This window comes from Poecilia latipinna, unplaced genomic scaffold, assembly GCF_001443285.1.
Source record: "Poecilia latipinna isolate Pla-1442-1.1 unplaced genomic scaffold, P_latipinna-1.0 Scaffold1608, whole genome shotgun sequence".
In the NCBI taxonomy this organism is placed as follows: Eukaryota; Metazoa; Chordata; class Actinopteri; order Cyprinodontiformes; family Poeciliidae; genus Poecilia; species Poecilia latipinna.
Window position 1 is genome coordinate 251409 of NW_015114224.1, and position 22196 is coordinate 273604.

Sequence of the window (22196 nt, forward strand, 5' to 3'; positions counted from 1 at the left end):
AAATTTTTTTTTTTATTATTATAAAAAAAAAAAAAAAAGAAAAAAAAAAAAAAAAAAAAATATATATATATATATATATATATATATATATATAAAGCTTCAATCTGATTTCAATTTATTCAATGAAACATTCAAACAAACCAACATGTCAAATGTATCTGTTCTAAGTAATGAAGATTTCCACTACATTGCACATATAAAAACTCCCCTGAGCTTATTGTGCGTATCCAAAATCAGGCAGGAAGTGGGCAGAATCATAGTCAAAGCTCATTTAGTGAATGTAATTCACAAAAACTTGCAAAGCTGAAGGAGTAAATGAACGGTGACGGAAAAGGGCATGCAGGAAACTAGACAAGCTAACATGAGACTGGATGACAGGCTGACAACAACAGAGGATCTGACAGAGGACCGACTGAACTGAGAAGAAGACGTATTGGGAAGGTTGTTACCGGCATGCCACACGGGAGAGGCAGTAACCAGCCGAGGCAAGGCAGGGAGCCGAGGCACTGCGGAAAAATACTGATAAAAACACTGTTCACAAAATGGTCACAATATGAGTAAATGCTAAACATTCAAAAATAATCAAATTCACTGAATTACTAAACACCATAAACAGAGACCAATGTGACTCAACCAAACTCAAAAATGCTGCAGATCATGACATCCTATTTTAGTCACTCAATTAGGAGTGAAGCAGTAATATTCAGCACAGCCCTCTAAACTACTGAAAATGAATAGTAAATTAGTAGCTTTTTAATTTCTGCTTTTGCCCAAGTCTATAATAATAAGATAATAATCATCTCATTTTATGGCAGCAGAAGAAGAATGGAGGCTTTTCTGTTTTAAATAAAATCAGTTATGTTTTCAGTTTAACTTTTTTTTTTTTTACAGTTAAACCATAGCATTTTGCACTTGTGTTTATCATACACTCATATAATAATGGCTGATGTTTAGTTGTGTCGCATACTGTAATCAATAATGCTTGATACACACAAGTGTGCATTTAAAAAATGTTAGTGAGGAGCTGGTGTTAACTAATTATCCTCTTTGGACACAACTGTGTATGTGCCCAAACATTGAAAAATGTTATTTTAAAAAGTAAAACCGCTCATCAAGGAAAGAAAACAAACTGTAGTCTGATGGTTTCAGCTCAAAACCCAAACGGGAGTAACAAACTAACAACAGAATAACAAACTAAACTATACATTCAGAAATTCCCAATTCACCTCACAGCTCTGTAGCATCCTAATTTACTCATTCAGGAACACAGTCACTAAATGATTCAAGTCAATTGATTCTTAACCCGCAGGAGATTTAAACCATCTGAACACAAGGGCCTCCACTCCAAAGGAACAGCTAATGTTACCAGGCGTAGGCGCAGAAGGATCGATGACCTTATTCTTCACATGGTTACACTTCCAAAGCCAGTTAATCACAATGTTCCCCTTTGTTTTACCACAACTCCCTAATAAAAAATAATAAGCTGCTGACACGAGCAAAAGGGCAGGTTCTTTCTGTGCTTCCGCAACTTAGACGAGAGGAAAATAGTCTGATTGTTTCATCTCACGACTGCTTTAATTATTAATCAATAAAATGATGCAAGTGGTTTAAATTCAACCAAAGAAGTTCAAAAACAGAACAGAAGATATTCAAAGAATACTACTGATGATCAACCCAGGTGTTATCGATCACTCAAACAGTGTGAGGAGTTTGTGAAAAAGAAAAAGTGAGAATTATCGTTTGCCGCGTCATGAAAAATATCCAAGAGCTGTTGTGTTGTTTACCCAGTCAGGGGGACAAAACCGCTGATCTTTACCAGCATTGAATAATTTGGTGAATGATTCATTTCAACAGATTTTTTTTTTTTTTTACATTAATAAACATAATTTGTTCTGAAGAAAAAAAAAATATAAATATCAATACCTGGTATCTCCGAGATGCAGTAAAACAGAACTTTCTGCTGAATTTTAGTGAAGTAAACGGTGAATGTGTTTGAGATGGGTGATTTGGCTCATGCCTTGCTTGGCCTTCATCATTGTGTCAATGGGTGGCACTTGAACTTGCACAGTTTTTCATTGCTTATTTCTATCCTGAGTTGAGTAGGGGAGCGCACTTACCTTCTGCTGAGCATAGTGTAAGCTCAGGGAGAAAATATGTGAAATATGTAATGCACACAAGAAGAGCTGACAAAAAAATTAGAGATATAACCACAGGAAGTGAACATGCTTTTAAAAGATCAATTTATACCCTCAATAAATGCCTCAAGCCAAACATTTGATTGTTTGTACAAGACATATATTTTAGGAAGACACGTTTATGGTTTACATGACAAATAAGGAGAGAAATATTTAGAATTATCTAAAAATATCTGGTATAAAAAATGTTGCAATTATTTTAAAGTGATCAATTTACTAGTTTAAATGTGAAGTGTGATTACGGTAAGACATTTATCACGCAAATAATCTTGATGAGGAAAGCAATCTTAGACAAAACATTTCTAAATCTGGAAAGCATGTGGATCCAAAAATTGTAGCATGAACTAATTCTGTCAATCTTTCTCCAATCAAAAGTCCTTTTGTTTTAATGACCTCCGCTCAAGTGAGAAACGCTCAACACCTTCTCTTTTGTCAGTACCTGCCTTCAATATGCAGACAGAAAGTCAACAGAGTCAGCGCAGTTTGATTGTTTTTGATGCGTTCTGTTTATCACTGTTTAAAAAAAAAAGGGATGTGTTGATTTATCGCTATTAACAAAGGAAGCACAGAGTGCAGCCTCCTCTGATGTTTCTCTCTTCTGTTCCCCTAGGTAGGCTGGTGGGAGAACGGCGTGCTGAGACTTCGGTACCCAGCCTGGTCCCGCTACGGGCCCTTCCTGAAGCCGCCCGATGACGCCCAGCACCTGCGGGTTGTAACACTGGAGGAAAGGCCATTTGTCATTGTAGAGCTTGCAGACCCTGCTTCAGGAACGTGCATCCGGGACTCTGTTCCCTGCAGACGTCCTCTCAATGCCAGGTTTGAATTAAGTCGCCCTTTTTCCGTTCTGAAGCACTGCAATAATCCAGTGATGCTGTTGCACTGAGGTTACTTTTATCAAAGCTGCAGTCTTTTCACTCCCTAACCATAATCAATAAGAAACTGCTCATGAGAGGATCAGCAGAATGACTCAGAATGTGGAATCAGATATGACCACAGAGGAGCTTTATGGTTCATCAGCATCAGGTGGAACGGCAGCCCCCATGCTACACTAAGCCATCAAACCTGTCACAGAGGTCCTTACCACAACATCCATTTTCTCTAACCCATTTCTTTTTAATTATATTTTCTGTTTCTGTCTCTCTGCCTTTGCTTTCCCAGTGCGATCCATGAGGGTGTGGCTCCTCTGAAGCAGTGCTGCAAGGGTTTCTGCATTGACATCCTCAAGCGACTCGCAAAGATTGTCGGCTTCACCTACGACCTCTACTTGGTGACCAACGGGAAGCATGGGAAGAAAATTGATGGCGTTTGGAACGGCATGATTGGAGAGGCAGGTCTTTGGCTGTGTGCGCGTGGGGACGCCTGCTCTTCTGTCTGCCTTTTCTACAGGGGTGGAAATTAGACGGACACTTCACAAGACACAGTTCCAACGTTATCTTAGCTATCAATTTTATTTTTATGTTTTTTTTGGTAATTCTCAGAAGTTGCTGGTCGATTGGTGTTTTTTTTGCTGCCATATAAAATCAAGACAGAACTCAGATGATAAGAATTACTTCAGCCTTGGAGGGATTTATTTGAAAACACAGTTTCACAATCAAACAGCAGATTAAGAGCAGACAGAAAAATATCTGCTGGATCAGTTTGCTTATAAGATACTCAACCAATTCTTTGTCCGGTATGTTGATAGCAGGCAGGCGCAGTCACTGCTGAGTTGTGTGGAAAACAAGGACAGAATTTGGACTTGGACGAATTTAATCGAATGGTCTGTAAAACATGGAATATTTTAGAATTAGGTAATTTGTGGATTTGTTCCAGAAAATCTGACTCTTTCTGAACAATCTAGGTCAATCAAGGTGTAAATATCAGATAACTGTTTTTATTTGATGGCTGATTTACTAAGGGGAAAACAGCTAACTTAAACCAACCTGCCCAATGTGAATAAATAGTTGTCTTTTTTGCACAGAGTCATTATTCTCTCGTCAGCCCGCAGAATATTTGTCAAAAATGTTGAGGATCATTAAGTTCTTTTTTCAGTAAAAGTAAAATGAGCCTTCATGCTCTTTGTAGTTAACAGTTGGTTTGGCCTTGGAACTCCTTCATTAATGCTCTTTCAAAGTCTTTTTCTTATTGTCCGATCAGGAACTCTACCCCATTAATAAATCCTTTACCAACCAAGATACCAGTGAATGTATTTCTTATCTGTTCTTGAATTTCTTAAAATTGAGGCATAATGTGTTATATTTTGGGGATCCTTCGCCTGCACCATGTTGTCAGATACGTTCTGCTCAAGTGTTTCTTTAAAAGCCCCAACATACTTTATCTGAAGTGCTGAAATCGACTCGCATTCATGATATCACGTGACAAAAATTGCGTAATTTTGTTCGCTGAGAGGCATCTGGTGTCATATTCTGAAAAACACGACAGCAGACCCGGGTCGAACTATTTCGACAGAACTCTGTGGGAAGAGTTGTGTGATTGGTCAGGTTGTTGCTGTGATATAAATGCATACAGAAAGTCGTTCGGACAGCAATTTTTATGTTTTTCTTCAACTAGTCCGCTTTCACTATCCGGTTTTTGCATCTGCAGGAGGAGACATGAATACTTTTTCAGGAAAATTGTGTCACATTGTGAGAAAATGTGCACGTTTATACAATTTGTCACTAAAAACTACAAAGATTGTCAAATGGCATAAAGTTCCTGGATGGATCCTTAATTCTCCAGGTTGGACAGTAACCAGGCTCAGGTGTGGCTAATGAAGTTGAATTAAACGTTACAATAAACGTGGTCAATCACACGTAATTTCTAGCTTAACAGAAGAGATTATTACTTTTTTACACTGGATGGCATTTTTCCTTTTAGTCGAAAATTATAATTTAAAAACTACTTTTTATATTATTATTATTTTTGTTACTTTTGTTGCATTAACTTGGTTAGACAGACAAATCTGCCGGCGGTTAAGTAGGTTTTCACTTCGCTGTTTGAACAGCATGTATGTCTCCAGGGAGAAATTCTGCATATTTTAGCACACAAATACAATATGACATATGCCCCCAGCTATTTGTGGTTGGTCAATGATATTTTCTTGGTCATATAGGTCATGAACTGCCAACAAAACAAGACACAGACATGCTGGTGGAGAAATGGAGGGAAGAGTCGCAGTGAAACAGGCATGCACACATATAGTACTGGCTCATCTACTGAAATCATTACAGCGGCTGTGACTTCATTGAAACTTCCTGCTGTTTCCGTCTCCCAGAAGGAACTTGCCATACGCCATTAGTCATGCGTTTCTAAAACAGTTCCACAGTGCTTTCCCCCCATCTTTTCGTTTATAACTTGACCACGGGTCAGAGCTGGCAGTCAGATCTATTTTTGCGAGTAAAAAAAAGAAGAAGAAGAAGAAAAGCCACACGCACTTTGTTTTCTCAAGCTAATTTTTTGTCATTTTGATCAGCTGCTCCAAAGCCTGCCATTCTTTGATCAGGTAATCCGGAGACTTGCCAAAGTTGAGCGGAGGGGGCTTTGCGTTCCGCTTCGGCTCGGTTTTCTGCTGATTTGCTCTGAAGAGTGGATGTGCCATGTCTAATGTAGATTAACATTTCGCTTGTACAAATCGGCAGACGCAGCGGTTTTCAGGTTTTCCTTGATGGTGGCAGAGAGGAGCTCATTCTGTATGCTAAAGAGATGCACAGGAAACGCGTGTTCAATAATTGTACTGCGCTGAAACACTCACTCCCCTCCCATGCTTGGCTGTACAAAGGGTCAAGGTGCAGAAACGTCGAGTTCTTGGGGAACTTGGGGAAACAAAAAAAGGTGGTGGACTGTAAAAGATTGGCTTTGTCTGCTGGGAGCAGTTACACGAGTTTACCATAATTAGATTTCTTTCTCATCGCTGCTGTCGTCCCTTTCAGGTGGTGTACAAGCGGGCGGACATGGCCATCGGCTCGCTGACTATCAATGAGGAGAGGTCCGAGGTCGTGGATTTTTCTGTGCCGTTCGTGGAGACGGGGATCAGTGTCATGGTCTCCCGTAGCAATGGCACCGTATCACCATCAGCTTTTTTAGGTGAGAGCTTTAGCTTACAGCATTAGCTGATGAGTAGAATCTAATCTAATTGTAAAGTGTTGAGTTTGCATAAAGTGCCTTGATCTTTGGCTGCTGGCCGCCACATCTAGATTATTTTTTTTTTTTTTTTTTTTAGCTCCTCATGTCTTCTTAATGTCTTCTTTCACTCTGTCAGCACACTCGAGACCCCAGTGGGAGATCAGTGTTTCTGTCTTATTGAGTGTTACTGACTTACTGACTGAATTGAGTAGATCTTAAAAAAACAGGAAACAGTGTTTATCTACTGAGTGCCGTGTTTGCTCCAGTGCTTTTGTTCAGGGAGATTGCTGTATGTCCAGGTTCTATTACACCTCCATGCGTCCTCTATTGAATGAAAGAACTTGTTTCTTTTTTTGTTTCTCCTCACAGAGCCTTATAGTCCAGCGGTGTGGGTGATGATGTTCGTCATGTGCCTCACTGTTGTGGCTGTGACCGTCTTTATTTTTGAATTCTTCAGCCCTGTGGGCTACAACCGCAGTCTGCAAACAGGAAAGAGTGAGTGATGAGTCTCACCTGTCCGTAGATCTCTGTTTGATGAATGGATTCAACAAAATGCATGACGATGGATGGATGGATGGATAGATAGATAGATAGATAGATAGATAGATGGATGGATAGATGGATGGATGGATGGATAGATAGATAGATAGATAGATAGATATACAGACTTTAGATAGATTACTTTCATGGAAAAGTGTTTTTTTCCTCAAGTCCAAAAGTCACTTTCATAATTTATTGATAGTCATATCGAGTGCATTGCCCCAATCCTTCATGTTGAGTTTTGCACATTATACGTACAGTATATTGAACTGCATCCAAGCATTCTCAATATTAAAGCAGCCATTTATAATTCAGCAGTGTAGTTTGCATCCTGTGATAGTCGGTGTTGCCTGATGCCTTGGTTCAATACCCCCCAAGATTTGCCTCCTTTACTCCATGATTGCAGTGCTCTGCATAATTTTACCTCTCTGTCATCCTCCACCGTATTTCCCCCCCACCAGCTTCCCTTCTTGTCCTTTTTTTTCCACAGTAACTTAAGTTAGAGCTGGGTATTTCGTTTAATAAATCTTTTCAAATATTTGGTGCAACAATTTATCTTTCCTGAGAAATTGTTGCACCAGAAGGAAAAGCAACTACTACTAATAATGTGCAGTTAATGCGGTGTGGGCTGTGGTTAAGAAACAAACAGTTTTGTTTATGTTTGTTTGCGTTTATATTGTCTTTCGCTGTTTTACAGAATTGTGATTAAAATGGTTCCTACACAGTAATGAAAAAAGTCTGGAAAATGAATAAGCATTGTCTCTTCCTAGTTGTCTAAAAGTTTTCTTAGCATTGGATGAAGTTATTGGAATAAAATACAAATTTACTTGACCTTTTTCTTTCTTTTTTTTTGTACATCTTTTCCAGTAGTCAGTAAATGTGGAGGGCTGTGCATGTACTAGTAAAACTATTACATCTTGTATTTAAAGTTGCTTTGAGCTTCTCAAGCACTCCTACTCCTGATCTTTCTAATCATATTTTTTCTCCATTCCCGTTCTGATCAGAGGCAGGAGGCTCCACATTCACCATCGGAAAATCTGTCTGGCTTTTATGGGCCATTGTCTTCAACAACTCTGTGCCGGTGGAGAACCCGAGAGGAACCACGAGCAAGATCATGGTGCTGATCTGGGCCTTCTTTGCCGTCATCTTTCTGGCCTCTTACACTGCTAACCTGGCTGCCTTCATGATCCAGGAAGAATACATTGACACAGTTTCAGGTCTCTCGGACAAGAAGGTACCTCACCACTCGAATACTGATTAGGTTTAAAGAAGCAGAAGGAGAATTAATGTCCTCAAGTGAGCCAAATCCTATGCATTTGAATGTTAAATTGATTAAAGCATGGGAATTAAGGAATGAATAGAACCTCCTGTAACATAACTCAATTACCACTTTTCCTGGCCACACAAAAGACGGTCTTAAATGTTACTGTAAGTCCACAGACTTCTCTCTTTTCATTTTAAGAGGGTAAGTAGTGTTGTAAGTAAGTCTGGAGAGTGGACAGAAATAGGTCAGACAGATTGGTGCACAGCCTGGTGTGTCTCATGCCCCGTCTTTTTCCTCCCTCACCCTCTTTTCCTCTCATAGTTTCAGCATCCAGAGGAGCAGTACCCACCTCTCAAGTTTGGCACGGTGCCCAATGGGAGCACAGAAAAAAACATTCGCTCCAACTATCCAGACATGCATCAGTACATGGGCAAATACAACCAGAGAGGAGTGGAGGACGCCATCCTGAACCTAAAGACTGGGTCTGTTTGCCACCGCCAAGCCAATTTTCACACCACATGCTCGCCTTTAATTTTCCAACCATTGAATTTCAAATCACGCCGTGCTGTGCAACTCGTTGTTTGTCAGTTTATGGTCTCTATGAACTGATGTGCACTTTAGACATAGAAATCAGAAATGTCAGCAGCATGAAAGATGGTGGAGATCAGAGCCAAAGACTGCATCTGCAATGTGCATCAGGACATTTTCAGACAGAAACATGTTTCATTAATTTATTTACTATTTCCATCCCAGCTAAGTCATCTGATCCACTATTATTTCCTCTTTTTTTTACTGTTTCTTTATTTGGAAAAATACACAAAACAAAGAAAAACACATGCCTTTGTTACATTGTTTGTTTTCCCATTTTTTAAATAAGAAAATCTAATGGTGAGTGAGGAGGGGACCAATGAGTGGTTCTGTGAAATCTACATTCCAGGGTCTTGAGAAAAAATGGGCCAACATAAACCAATGACTAAAAACAAAGACGATCAGTCCTCATCACAGATGCAATTATATGAACTCGGATGTGACAGGTTTTACATATTCAGTCCATTTACTCCAAATTGAATAAAATGTATCTATTTGCACCTTGAGTGAATAGGACAGTTTTTCCATTAGGAATATATTGTGTACTGAGTCAATAAATCATGTGCTGCGCCAATCCAGCCATCACTGCTCAGATTTTAACCAATATTTCCCTTCTTTTTTCTTTTTTTTTATCTGGAAGACCCCCTTGCTTTTTCTTTAAATCAAGTCAAGGTTATTTGTAGAGCTCATTTTAGCAACAAATCAGTTCACTGCACTTTACATGATAAATGCATAATACAGGCAGCAATTATCAGACAAGCAATAGAAATTACATTTTGTAAAATGCTATTATCAAAATGATCAAGAATAACAATCACCAAATACATCAATGTTTCGGTTATTATTAATTAAAGACAACTTTTGACAAGTGGGATTTTAAACAAACTTGGTGTTTCAGCATTTTTGCGGTTTTCTGGAAGTTTGTTCCAGATTAGTGGAGCATAAAACTGAATGCTGCTTCTCAGTGTCTGGACATGTTCTGGGGATGCATAGTAGAGTTGAACCAAGTAGACTTGAGTGGTCTGGAAGGTTGATACAATGACAAAAGATCTATTTTGATTTTGATCAGATGATGCACTGCATTTTTCTAGTGTTAGTGAGATGTGAGCAGCAGCGTTCTGGATAAGATGCAGCTTCCCAATTTACTTTTTAGGCAGACCTGTGAAGGACACTGTTGCAGTAATCAATTGTACTGGAGATAAATGCATGGGGGAGTTTTTCAAGATCTTGTTGGAACATTATTTCTAAAATACTGAAAATGTTCTTCAGATGATAAAAGACCGACTTTGTAATTGTCTCTATGTGTCTCTGAATGTCCAAGTGAAGGACCCAGATTTTGGGCCTGATCAGTAAAAGCTAAAGTTGTGTGCTGACTGACTGTTGATTTTTTTCCTCTGTTGGTCCAAAAATTATGACTTCAGTTTTGTTTCTATTCATCTGAAGAAACATATGGCACATCCATTCACTCATTTGTTTGCTTAGCACTTCAGTGTCTTCATAGTCACTTTGTGTAGTTGTACTGTATAGCTGTGTATCATCTGCATAGCTATGGTAACTAATGATATTTCTTGTCATAGAAATGGAAAACTATATCAATTAATTAATAATTAATTTATCAAATAATATTTAACCTCGCTGCATATGAATGGAAAATAGAACTAAACATAAATATGCAGTTGGCATACAGGCTATAAGAAAATTGTCTTGTCACTCAGGAAGAGTAGTGGACAGAGGCTGTGCTAAACATGGATTACATTATAATTTACTGCAGCCTCAGCTAAGCATCTAGGCTAACACCTATGTCACACTACTGCATTTAGCCTTTTGTTTCAATGTCCTCCTTCAACATGATGCCATTGGAAATAAAGGACGGTGCACAACAACGGCATCAAGCATTGTGACAAAAAAGATTATGGCACAGGCTACATAAAGTCAATGGGCAATGCTCTTGGATGATCATTTCTGTGATCCTTTTTGAACAGATTCTGTTCAAACACTTTTGATACAACTATCCAAAGATGGAGTCCAGTCATCTGTGCTGTCTCGGCGCACTTTAGCTAATGTGTGTTAAATGTGCTATTTGAAGCATGTTAATTGATTAGATGTACCATGGTGCTCACAGTATGCATTCCTCTTTACACTCCCATATTGCCTATCCATGCAATTAACACTGTAGAATATTCAATTAGATTACCAGATAAACCAGCCACCCACTGATTATTTGGACGTGTTGAAAACTGGTGTCACACGAACGCTGCAGCCTACATATCATGTATATTAGACATGCCCCACCACCGCACAAGCAACAACTCAGATGCAACTTAGATGACACAGCAACGACCCAATAAAAACTTATAGATACTCCACTCTACTGCAGAACGTTTATAATACAGCACAATGGGAATTACGCAACATTGATCTGCAGTAATTCCCCAATGAGTGCATCAAAAGCCTTACACAAACCAACATCACAGGTGTTAATGTCCCTCTAAATCCCATTCGTTTCCTCATGTTTAGAAGCACATAAGAATTTTTTTTTTTATTAAAAATCTTTGAAATACATCATGGCAAGACAGGAAATGTTTTTACATGGATAAAAAATCTGTCATAAGACGGCTACTCACTCTGGTTGTTGTTGGTAAAGCTATTTTTACTTGGCTTGACAGCCACTTTCAAAACTCAGAAGTACAACAACACTATCTCAAACCATTAACATATTAACATTGTTCATAATGTTGTTTTTGTGAAGAAATATGTGTGAACAGTTTGCATTCGTTTAGCCAAAGCCATAACATCACAGCTAAATGTTATATCTAAACAACACTTTTTCCGACACTTCAGAAAGCTGTTCTGAGGAATACACCTTATTCAAACCCTGACATTAAACTAGTACAGCTGCACTTTTAGACATTGAGCATTTATATAACAGAGATTTTAACTCATTTTTTTTTATTTCTACATTAAGGAATCTGTACAAGTGTAGGATAGAAAATGTAAATTTACCCCAAAGTAATACGAAGTAACAAATCTATTATTTGTGCTACAATCAATAATTTAAAGTTTTTTGTAGCTGGTATTTTTTGGTTAATCTTTCTTTGATTTATGGTGCAGGTTGAGTGATCACAGCAACCAGATGGTGCAGATATAGCATGCTTTTATTTCTTGCTTTTTTTTTCTTTTCCATTTTTTATGTTCTCCCATTCACACGAACAGACCATCATCTAGAAAGGCATTCTTTTCAACTCCAACTAACATTTCACATCTTTTGTCACACATCATGCTTTGCTGCACAAATTCTCCCACCTTTGTTCTTTCCCTCTCCACCTTCACAGCTATCTCTCCGCGCATACAGTGTGAGCAGCGTTTCCCTTCTTCAGTTTTCCCGCAGATTTTCCATCACTCCTCATGTGTTGGTTAATCCCAATTTACTTGATCCTAAGCCTCTGTCGTGATCCACACTGCTTTGACACCGCAATTATAACTCAGCGCTAACATGTACTGAATGTATGAAACTCAAGCTTTCTCTTGGAGGATTTTTTTTCCCCCTGCTGCCTAATGCTTACATTTTCTCTTTTTTTTCTTGCTCTTTAGCTGCCCTTTTTGTGCTATAGTTCGTTTCTCCATCTCTTATTTTGATCCTTTCTTTCCCCTCCTTGTGCGCTTTCTCTGTGTGTCTGTATTTAAACTTTATAATCCTCATCACTCTCTGCCTCTATCCCGTGTCTTTTCCACCCTGAAGTGTGTAAATCTGTCCCCCCTTTCTCTGTCGCTCCCTGTCACTGCACCCTTCATTTCGTAAATCTCCTCAGCCCCCTCTGCCGTCTTCCTCTTACTCACAGATCCTCACCTGATTTCTCCCTTATTTTATTCTCCTTGTGTTTTCACTCTTGCTGCCAAACCTGCTTTACCATTCCACCCTTTCTGCCTCTCCTTGTCGTTATTTAACGTTTTATGCCCCCTCTATCATTCCTCTTTCCTTGTCTGCTATATATTTTTGCACCCCAGCTGTCTTCCAAAGCACATTGCAGAGATATACCTCCAATCAGTCCCTCCATCCTAGTTCCACCTCTCTTACATTAAATGATGAATGAATTTTGCCTTTTCTCTTCCACAGGAAGCTGGATGCTTTTATTTATGATGCTGCAGTGTTAAACTATATGGCCAGGAAGGACGAAGGCTGTAAGGTAATGACTGAGGCACAGATACACATGCTTTTGTTTTTTGTTTTTTTGCTTGGCATTATGTGTCTTTCAGTATCTGCATGTTGTCCTTTCTCCAAGGTGATGACCATAGGCTCGGGGAAGGTTTTTGCCACCACAGGCTACGGTATCGCCCTGCACAAAAACTCACGTTGGAAACGTCCTCTTGACCTGGCCCTGCTGCAGCTAGTGGGAGATGGTAAGACCTATGGAGAAAGGGGAAGGTTTTAATGAAAATAATGAGCACCATGACCAGCTTATAGGGAAGGTTATGCCTAAGACAATAAGGTTGGGAAAAGAGTGACAGCCTCGCATGAGGGTAGGGGGTGAATAGAGGACACAGGGGGTAGATGAATGAGAAGATGTCGAGGGGGAAATATGGGGCATGTGACAGCGGAAAGGTGTTTTGATTGTGACAGAGGGCATAATGATGTGTAGGGAAGGGCTGATGAGACTTTTAAAAAGGTTTGTGAGCCTCTTTATTGGGTTGAAGACAGGATGATAAATAAAAGGGGGAGAGGAATATCATTTGCTTGGTGGTAAATGTTCTCGTCGTCTATCCATTCCTCCTGTGTAGTTATCTCGCTCTTTTGTGCTTTCCCTTTTCCTCTTCTTGCTATTGCAAAAGAAAAAAAGGGATTTAACTTGAGTGAGTCACAGTTGTAAAAAGTCGCTTCTTGTTTGTTGACAGATTTTCAGAAATACAGATTATTTCAGACTGACAGAAAGGCTGAGAGGAAAAAAAAAAAAAGCAACACCTGAAAATACCCTGATTTGATGGAGCAGCAAACCAAGGAAGCATATATACAAAACACTGGATAAATAGTTCATTGATAGCAGCAGTGCCTTGCAAAAGTTTTCATACCCCTTGAGTATATTTGGGTTTTCTGTCATATACCAGCACCAAGCAGCTTTTCACACCAACGAATTGATTATTCCTCATTCCCTTTTACACAATGGTTTAGTCTGTCAAATTGAATAGAGAGCATCGGCGAACATCAATTTTCGAGTCTGTTTGATTCAGGTCACCCCGTTGGATCAATATACATTGATTTAAAGCACTTCATTGCAGCCATGGTTGCATGTTTAAGATAATGTTCCTGTTAGAAGGTGGACCTCCATACGTCCTCCTATCAATTCTGGAAAATTTCTCTCTTCCTCCTGATGAAGCAAACCTGCAGCATGACTTGGCCACCACTGCGACTAACCATGAGGATGGTGTGTTCAGGAGGATGTGCAGTCTCATCTCCTCTGGTTTTATAGCTTTGAAGTTGTTTTATTCGGATATTGAATTGGTTTATAACCTAACCCTCCTTAAATCTTCTCCAAAGTTTCTTCCCTCGCCAATCTGTTGTGTCCTTTGGTCTCAGTCAAGCTGTTGGTTCACTAATGTTCACAGCCTAGCAGGAATTATACTGACACACTTCTTTGTATGGTCTAAAACATATAACATCTACAGATGTTTGAAGCTACAAGGTGAAAAAATGTGACAAAGTTCAAGGCATGTGGGTTCTTATGCAAGGCCCTGCATGAGACTATCACAGTATGCTGTTTAATTGTATCTACAAGTGGGACACTCATGTTTGACAGAGGGAATCTGTTTTTAGCAACGGTCGTCAGTACACTAATGCTTGATTATCATATAACACAGTCTGCCACACACATTTATTGTCTCCATTGGATGGGGCTTGTTTGGCTTCTCCTCATGCTTTAAATCAGCTTTGCTTATGGCATGGCGGACAAAGCCCTTTAGCTGTTTCTGGCATGCCGATGCTTGAGCTGCTTACCCTCTGATAATGCCAATTTGGTGCCAAGATCTATTAAAATAAGACTGGCATCTGGAGCTGAATTGCTCGACCTGTAAATGCGTGCCTGTGTGTGTGCGCGTGTGCGTGTGTGTGTGTGTGTGCGCGAGGCAAGGAAAAACAGAGAGCCCACTAGCCCTGACACATGCTGCTTCTTCTTATTCCTTTGGTTTTGTGTTGTAAAAGTCCTGAACAACATCAGATTAGAAGAGTATTAGTTTCTTTGGATGTGGAAAGATTGGAGGGAGGGGCTCACATTCATCATGCCCTCGAAGGCTGCATCTTTTTAACGACATCTGAAGATCTCAGAAGTTGCACCTTTCACCAGACCGAGTTGTGTCACGGAGTTGCATCATTATAGCTCCATGCCTTGTGGAGCTGTATCATTTTACCAGTGAATTAAAGGATGTATGAAGACTTTTAATCCCTATATTGTTCCTCTTGTTGCTGTCTCTGGTGATTTACAGCACAGCTTTAAGAGATGGCGCACTGATCTTACTACATTTTTGCTTTTTTTCCTACTTTAAAAAGAAAAATAGCTGAGTAGTAAGAATTATTCCCCCCTACATTTTATCAGATCCCCCCTTTTTTTTTTTTTTTTTTTTTGCATCCTATCATGACTTTGATTCCTTGAATATATTACTCAGTGAGTAGATATTAAAATGCGAGAAGATGATGTTTCAGCTCTTGGCCAGCAGGACTTTTTTTTTTTTTTTCAGAAATCTTGTGATGAATGCAGAGAGGTTTGTCATGGTGAGATAAAAGCGCAGCATTATACAGGTCATGGTTTACTGATCAGCAACTGCGAGGCTCGGTGTCTCTTGGATGTGTGTGGCATCCAGCCACATCTGGCATACCGCAAAATGCAAACATGCTCGCTGGTGCTTGCACATTTACATATGCAAGCGTGCCACACACACACACACACACACACACACACAGCCGCTGATACAGTGTCCTTTGTTGAACATCTTTGTGGTAAACGGCAGGCTTTGCATTTCCAACGTTGCCAGCCCTACCTGAGCTTGTCTGCCAGAAACAACATAGGTGGAGAAGAGGATGTGATACACCTGCCAGATTTGGCAAGCTTAAGTTGACTGTGACTGAGAGGTAGGAAGGACTGCCATCTCAAAGGTTAAGGTGAGGGTGGTATGGGTTGGAGGTGAGACCGTAAGAAGCAGTGGGCAGCTCTTGCATGAAAAAGGACAGGGTATAATGCTCATCATGCTCACATGGGAACATAACTCATCAATCGACAGCAAATAGGATGTTCATATATGCTCTTTTTCATTCTGCCCTGGGCAACTGCCCACATGGCCCATACAAAAAAAAAATGCTGCTGGTGAGGAGAGTCTCGGATTTAAAAGATGAACAACCAGGAATAAACAGCAGCTGATGCAAGAAAGGAAACATGTGGCTCAAGAAAATCACTCAGATTTTCTCAGTTGAGGACAGAAATATGACTTAATCTGCACCCTTCAGTCAGACCCCTGTTGTTTTCACATTAGTGCGCAGAGCCACTTCTGGGGGCCTGCTGCAAATTCACGTTTTATTGCAGTTGTAAAATCTTACACTTTAAATGTTTTAAAACTGTGTATTATGTGAGGAAAAAGTAAGCCTTAAGAAGAACTGACAAGGGAGGTAAAACAATTTTTCAAAATCTCAGTGAGCTGCAGCAAAAGCAAATGTAACGAAGGACGATGAGGAACTGGGTGCTTTGACTATGTTATACAGTTTTTTTTAGCTTTGTACTATCCAGGAATATTTAATATAAAACAATGGATAAACATCTGAGAACGCACCCCATGCCTACTGTTAGAGCCAAGGAAGATTTGCGATGCCTACCCGAGCCTTTTTGTCTTTGGATCGAATCAGAAAAACTTTGAAATACCAGATATTCAAAATTAAAATAGGTGCTCTGGCAGAAAACCTAAAACAGGTCATCGCCCTGTCTTTCAAAATAACATTGACCCAAAACATGCGGTAAAATCAATACATAAATGATTTACCAGATACAAAATCAATATTCTTCCTTGACTGTTTCAGTCCAGAGACCTGAATCCTATAGGAAACTAAGGCGGGTCCAACTGCTGTGAAGACAGTGTGGAAATGAATAGAAAATGTCAACAATCCTTTTCTCTTTAACCTTGAGCAGTGATATAGGATAAAGATTATGAAGCCACTCATAGTGGCTTCATAATCCACTATTTTCTGTACAAAAAGTACAGAAAAAAAAAAAAATCAAACATTGGTGTCCATCTCCACTGCGTGTGTTTTGTGAATATTTCTAAAGTCCTTGCTATTAACATTACAAAAAAACACATGCATGCCCCACTGAAGTTAGAACACCGAGAAGAGAACCCCAATTTGAAATTCTGATATGGCTTCAGTGCATTCAAAGCTCAGTAAAACTGGATTAATAATAATTCAAAAGTGCCAACAGTTTATTTGTACTTTTTGGTCATTTGTGAATCATTAAACATCCTCAAACTCTCACTTAAGGCCAAAATTCTGCATACATGTGACAGATTTAGATTTAAAACTAGTTTTATTTTCCAAAAAGTTTGTTTCTGATTGAAAATGAGACGGGCATCTCTGAAAACATAAAGTGATGTAAAAGGAATATATATTTCAAAGGAAGACAATATGTTTTTTTTTTTGCGTTTTATTTTTATTAATATTTTGACCCTTTTCAATAATCAGTGAAAGAAATCTTGATTTTCATTACATCTTCCAGGTCTCTTATGAAGCTGACCAGTTATTTGTGTATTTCTGGTAATTTAATGCTTTAACTTTGGTGATAAGCTCTACAGCGTTCAGATTTTAAGGACTTCTTGGAATAATCCAAATCTTTAGCTCCCTGGATTATGCATCCGATTTAAGTTGCTGCAAATCATTAATAATAATACACAAAGACAAAACATGTTGGTAAATTTAGAAGATTCTTTTAAACCTAAATCATGAATAGCTTTAAACTTGTGCTGCTGTCAGCAAATGCAAGAGTCTACAAAACGTATTGTTTTCCTATTGGTTTAAGATGAGTTTCATGTTAGTCCCAGTTTTAATTTCAATTTCTGATCACAGCCTGAGTAGCAATATCAGTAGTAGTTCACTATCCTCTGCTTCCACTTCTCCTGAGAGGTTTCCAAAATATTCTGTACTGCACCTCCCTTTTAAGTAGTGTCATGAAGGAAAGATTAATGTGCTAATCTTACTTACTGTTTTCACTGCTTCGGCCTGTTAGTTGATATCAAAATTTCCCTGGAGTCCCCCTGAAAGCAACCCTGGGACCACCAGTGGGCCTTGTACCACAGATTGAAAACCACTGAATACTATCTTAATTTTATTTTTTTTTATTTATTTATTTATTTATTTTAGAAAAAGGGGTTGTATAAAGATATAACAGCAGGGTTATCGATATTTGAATTAACGTTAATTTTGTTAAAACAAACTAAAGGAATTCTTTAAGTCAAGATTAATTTTCAGCAATAACAAATTAATTTATCTTAAGGTTTTTCCAAACATCCTTACCAAGGTGCTAATAAACATGGCTGGCAGTGAGTTTGTGTTTGTTTGCTTGTGCCAGAGACATGAAGCTGTTACCTGCGCCTGCCAGTGGGCTGCAGCATTACTATATCCATCTGTTGCTGTAGCTGGAGGCCACGGCTGATTGGCTAATGATGTTCAACAGAAGACATATTAGCCAGATCACACAGATGACTGAATCAGCTTCAACTAAGCCTCGCGAGCAGAGCTAATGATGGCTCTGCTCGCGAGCGCACTACAGTGCACCTTTTTTTTTTACGGCGCACTGTAGTGCTGCGAGTAAATCCATGACCTGCCAGCTTTTAATGCCCTCTATAGCCAGTAAAACGTAATATATTTCAGAAAAAGCAACATGCAGTAAAAGCAACCTTCAGACCTTATGCTTGCAGTGCAGCTCATGCTAGCATAGGTAATATTGTACCATAAAGCTCCCATTACCAATTCTGTGCCTCTTTGATTCAAATGTGAATCATATGCAGCATCCTATGGCTGTCTGTCACTATGGTTACACCAGCAACCTGTGCAGCCAATCACAGTACTTAGGGTAACACAGGTTTGTTTTGCCAGTTAGATAAAAAAACAAAGCAAAAAAAAAAAACAGTTGTGGTTAAAGATGCTGTGCTTTGTTCCTTGTAGTGCAAAAGATGGGAATCTTGATTCCTCTCATAAGCCACCACCTGGATGGTGGCTCTGACCACCCTTCCAGGACAAATGTTTGCTTCTTTACTTGTTTTTCTCCCCTTCCTCAGCCAATTTTCTCTCTAATTCCTTTTTTTTCCTTTCCTTTTCTCTCCACTCATACTTTCCAAGCTAAGGAGTGCTCCACTGTCATCTTTGTCACGATGACACAAATTCAGCCTCTGATCCTCCATCTATGTTCCGCTTCTTTCAGCAACGTCTAACTCTCTCCATCTGTCTCATTTCCCCTGACGCCTCTGTGGACGGAGAAAGAATGCCGCTCGCTCTCCGTCTTTACGGGGCATTCTTCCCAACTCTCTCATTACCCCTCACCATCTTGTCCACGCTTGTTCCGCCTATCCAAGCATCACTGTGGCTCCTGGTCTTTCTTTCTGCTCCTCTTCTCATTTACTCTCTGTTACAATGTTGAGATTAGGTTGTCGATGCCATTTTAGTTCTTGGTCCTACTTCATTGTTTTAGACTCTCCATCCCTCTTTTTCTAAGACATCGTTGTCTTTGTTATACCAAACACACTGCCTTATTTTACTGACCTATGACCATGAGCAGTCACCTTGAATAAACAACACGCAACAAGCAAGGCCCCATTTTGCATTGCTTTTTGTTTTTCTTTAAATTCTGTTTATATTCTTCTTTTGGCACCGTTTTTCATTTTATAGAACTCAGCATCTTAGAACCTAGACAAATTTCTTCACCCAAAGGTGTCCAATGATAAGTGTAGGAAAATAAGAGAACTTTCACCCATTCATCTGTAGTCTAGACCCACTTATTCCTGCAGCATTTCTACCAACTGCATTGCTGTGTAGCCCCTAAGGAGACAAGGCAGTTTCAGAAAATGATCATATCGATTATACCATTGCTTAGAATCAGTTTTATTCTCTCTGCTTGCATTTGCTCAGACACTGTATTTGCCAACTACCTGACATAACAACTCTCAATCCAAATATCAAGGCTTTGATCTTAAGCAAACAAATGTGTGAACTAAACTAGGTCTGTAATTGCAGTCTTTGTTGACCCCCTTAGTACCATCATGTCAGTGCCGTCATGATTTGCCATTAGTTTGTTTTTTTGCCCTTTAAACCTAATTATTGCACACACAGTAATACTGAATAACCTGAAAGATGAAGCTTAATTGAACAAAGAGGGAGAAGGACTCACTATAAGCACTTTCTTTGGTAATGCTAAAATCCAGTCAGCCTCTTTACAATTTTGGTCATAAGAGGGTGAAAGCACCACAATGTTCTGATTTAAAAATGATCTTAATTCTGTTTAATTTGTTAGCCAATGAAATAGTCAATTAAAACATTTGTGCTGTTCTTTTGGTCACTTACCAGCTGAGAGAATTGTTAGAAGCTGCAACATTGGAACAGCGGAAGATTGCTCATGTTATAAAACTCAAAAATATATTTAAGAAGCCAAATACGCAAAAGAAAGTTCAAATTAAGTTAGTTCAAATAGTTATTTGACCACCAACTTTGGATTAGCTTACCTTGGTAAATTGAGGGAGATGTGTGTTTTTGATTGACACCAAAAAAATTTAATTGAATTAGGAAAATCTTTCTGTACACTACAAATGACTGCTGACATGCAGTCAACCATCATTGCTTCATACAAAACTCCCAGAAAACATTCTTCAGCAGAATCCTAAGGATAACTTCATGCTTTAACAAACATTGCAGTGTCATTTTCAGTTTTGACCATAATTGTGAAGAGCTTGATTGGAATCAATACTTTGTAGAACATATAATTTCCGACATTGAACATTAGCTCGGCATAACTAATTTTGGACTCGAAGATCAACCTCGATTGTTCTTTGAGCTCAAACAGACAGACCACAGATCTTAGTACAATACAGGCAAATATCTGGATTGTCTTGTTCATTGCAAATATCTGTTCAAACAGGTGACTTTTTAGCTTTTTTCCAACTAATTGTGCACGTCAAACCTATCAAAACAACCTTTTTCTCCTAACATGATCATTTTCCTCTTCTTTCTCTTGTCTGTTATGCTTTTATTCTTTTATGCTTCTCTGTATTTTCCTTCTTCATCTCGTTCTCCTCCATCATTCTAACCGTTTGTCCTTTATCCATTTTCCTCCCCAGATGAGATTGAAATGCTGGAGCGCCTCTGGCTGTCAGGTATCTGCCATAATGACAAAATTGAGGTGATGAGCAGTAAACTGGACATTGACAACATGGCTGGGGTCTTCTACATGCTTCTGGTGGCTATGGGCCTCAGTCTGCTGGTGTTTGCATGGGAACATTTAATCTACTGGAAACTGCGCCACTGTATGGCCACTAGTTCTGGGAAGTTGGACTTTCTCTTGGCAATTAGCAGAGTAAGTATTTGTCTGCTGCTGATATTTTTTTTTTACTTTCATCATTTTTGCATGTCACACTCACTACCATTTCACCATTTTGATGTGAAAGCATAGTTATGTCTAATGATTTTCAAATTTCATATATTTTTGCTGTTTTGACACTGAAAATGTCTCTGATTTGTTGCCACATCAAACATATTTAGATGCAGTTGATCAGAGTATAATACAAAAAACGTGCACTAAATGAGGATTTTATTTCTAAGGAAAAAGTTATAGAAACCAACCTGGACCTAGTTTATTTGAACAGATGTGGAGAAAGATATGCAGTTTTCTACAGATTTTGTAAATACAACCCAATGAGTTTGCATTGTTATTTGCTCCCCTTGTTAATTTTTAATAGAACCAGTTTTTGCTGTAATGTATTGTATCTATCATATTTGCAGGTGTAAACAAATAATTATTTTTCCCAGAAAGGCTAAAGCTTGGGTAGGTTGGACATGCAGCACCTGTAAACACAAATTCTTAAATCTTGATGCAGTTTATAAAAAAAAAAAAAATTGTTTGTCTCACTGGATTTGGTTCAGTGAATTTTCTCCTACATATTCGGGTGACTTTTGCCAAAATGGAAACAGAATATTGCTTGACTTTCTTTTAACAGTGGCTTTACTTCTTGCAAATTATCCATTAAGGGCAGATTTGCAGAGTGCACGCCTTATAGTTGTTTCATAAAATCTCCTGCAGAGTCTCCTGCCTGAGCGGAGGATCTCTAGATGGATCTGCAGCTCTTCCAGAATTACCATGTGTCTCTTGGCCGCTTACTAAATTAATGCTCTTCTTGCCCAGTTCATGTGTTGAAAGGCTTGAAAGGCATATTCTCTCCATTTTCAGATAATGAATTGAACAGGGCTCTGTTAGATGTTCAAAGCTTTGGACATTGTTTTA

The 22196-nt window shown here is 39.0% G+C and overlaps 1 protein-coding gene across 3 annotated transcripts in view; it reads left to right on the forward strand.

The window, feature by feature from the left end:
- grin2db (glutamate receptor, ionotropic, N-methyl D-aspartate 2D, b) overlaps positions 1–22196 on the forward strand; it is a 92302-nt gene that overhangs the window by 59635 nt on the left and 10471 nt on the right. For 2 of the 3 annotated variants that reach the window (XM_015059170.1, XM_015059171.1), the window contains exons 7-15: positions 2806–3011; positions 3354–3522; positions 6104–6257; positions 6666–6791; positions 7841–8070; positions 8422–8582; positions 12803–12872; positions 12969–13086; positions 21037–21272. In XM_015059170.1, coding sequence (XP_014914656.1) covers positions 2806–3011; positions 3354–3522; positions 6104–6257; positions 6666–6791; positions 7841–8070; positions 8422–8582; positions 12803–12872; positions 12969–13086; positions 21037–21272 — 1470 coding nt within the window. The remainder of the gene's footprint in view (positions 1–2805; positions 3012–3353; positions 3523–6103; positions 6258–6665; positions 6792–7840; positions 8071–8421; positions 8583–12802; positions 12873–12968; positions 13087–21036; positions 21273–22196) is intronic. The other variant, XR_001428297.1, reaches the window with a different exon arrangement.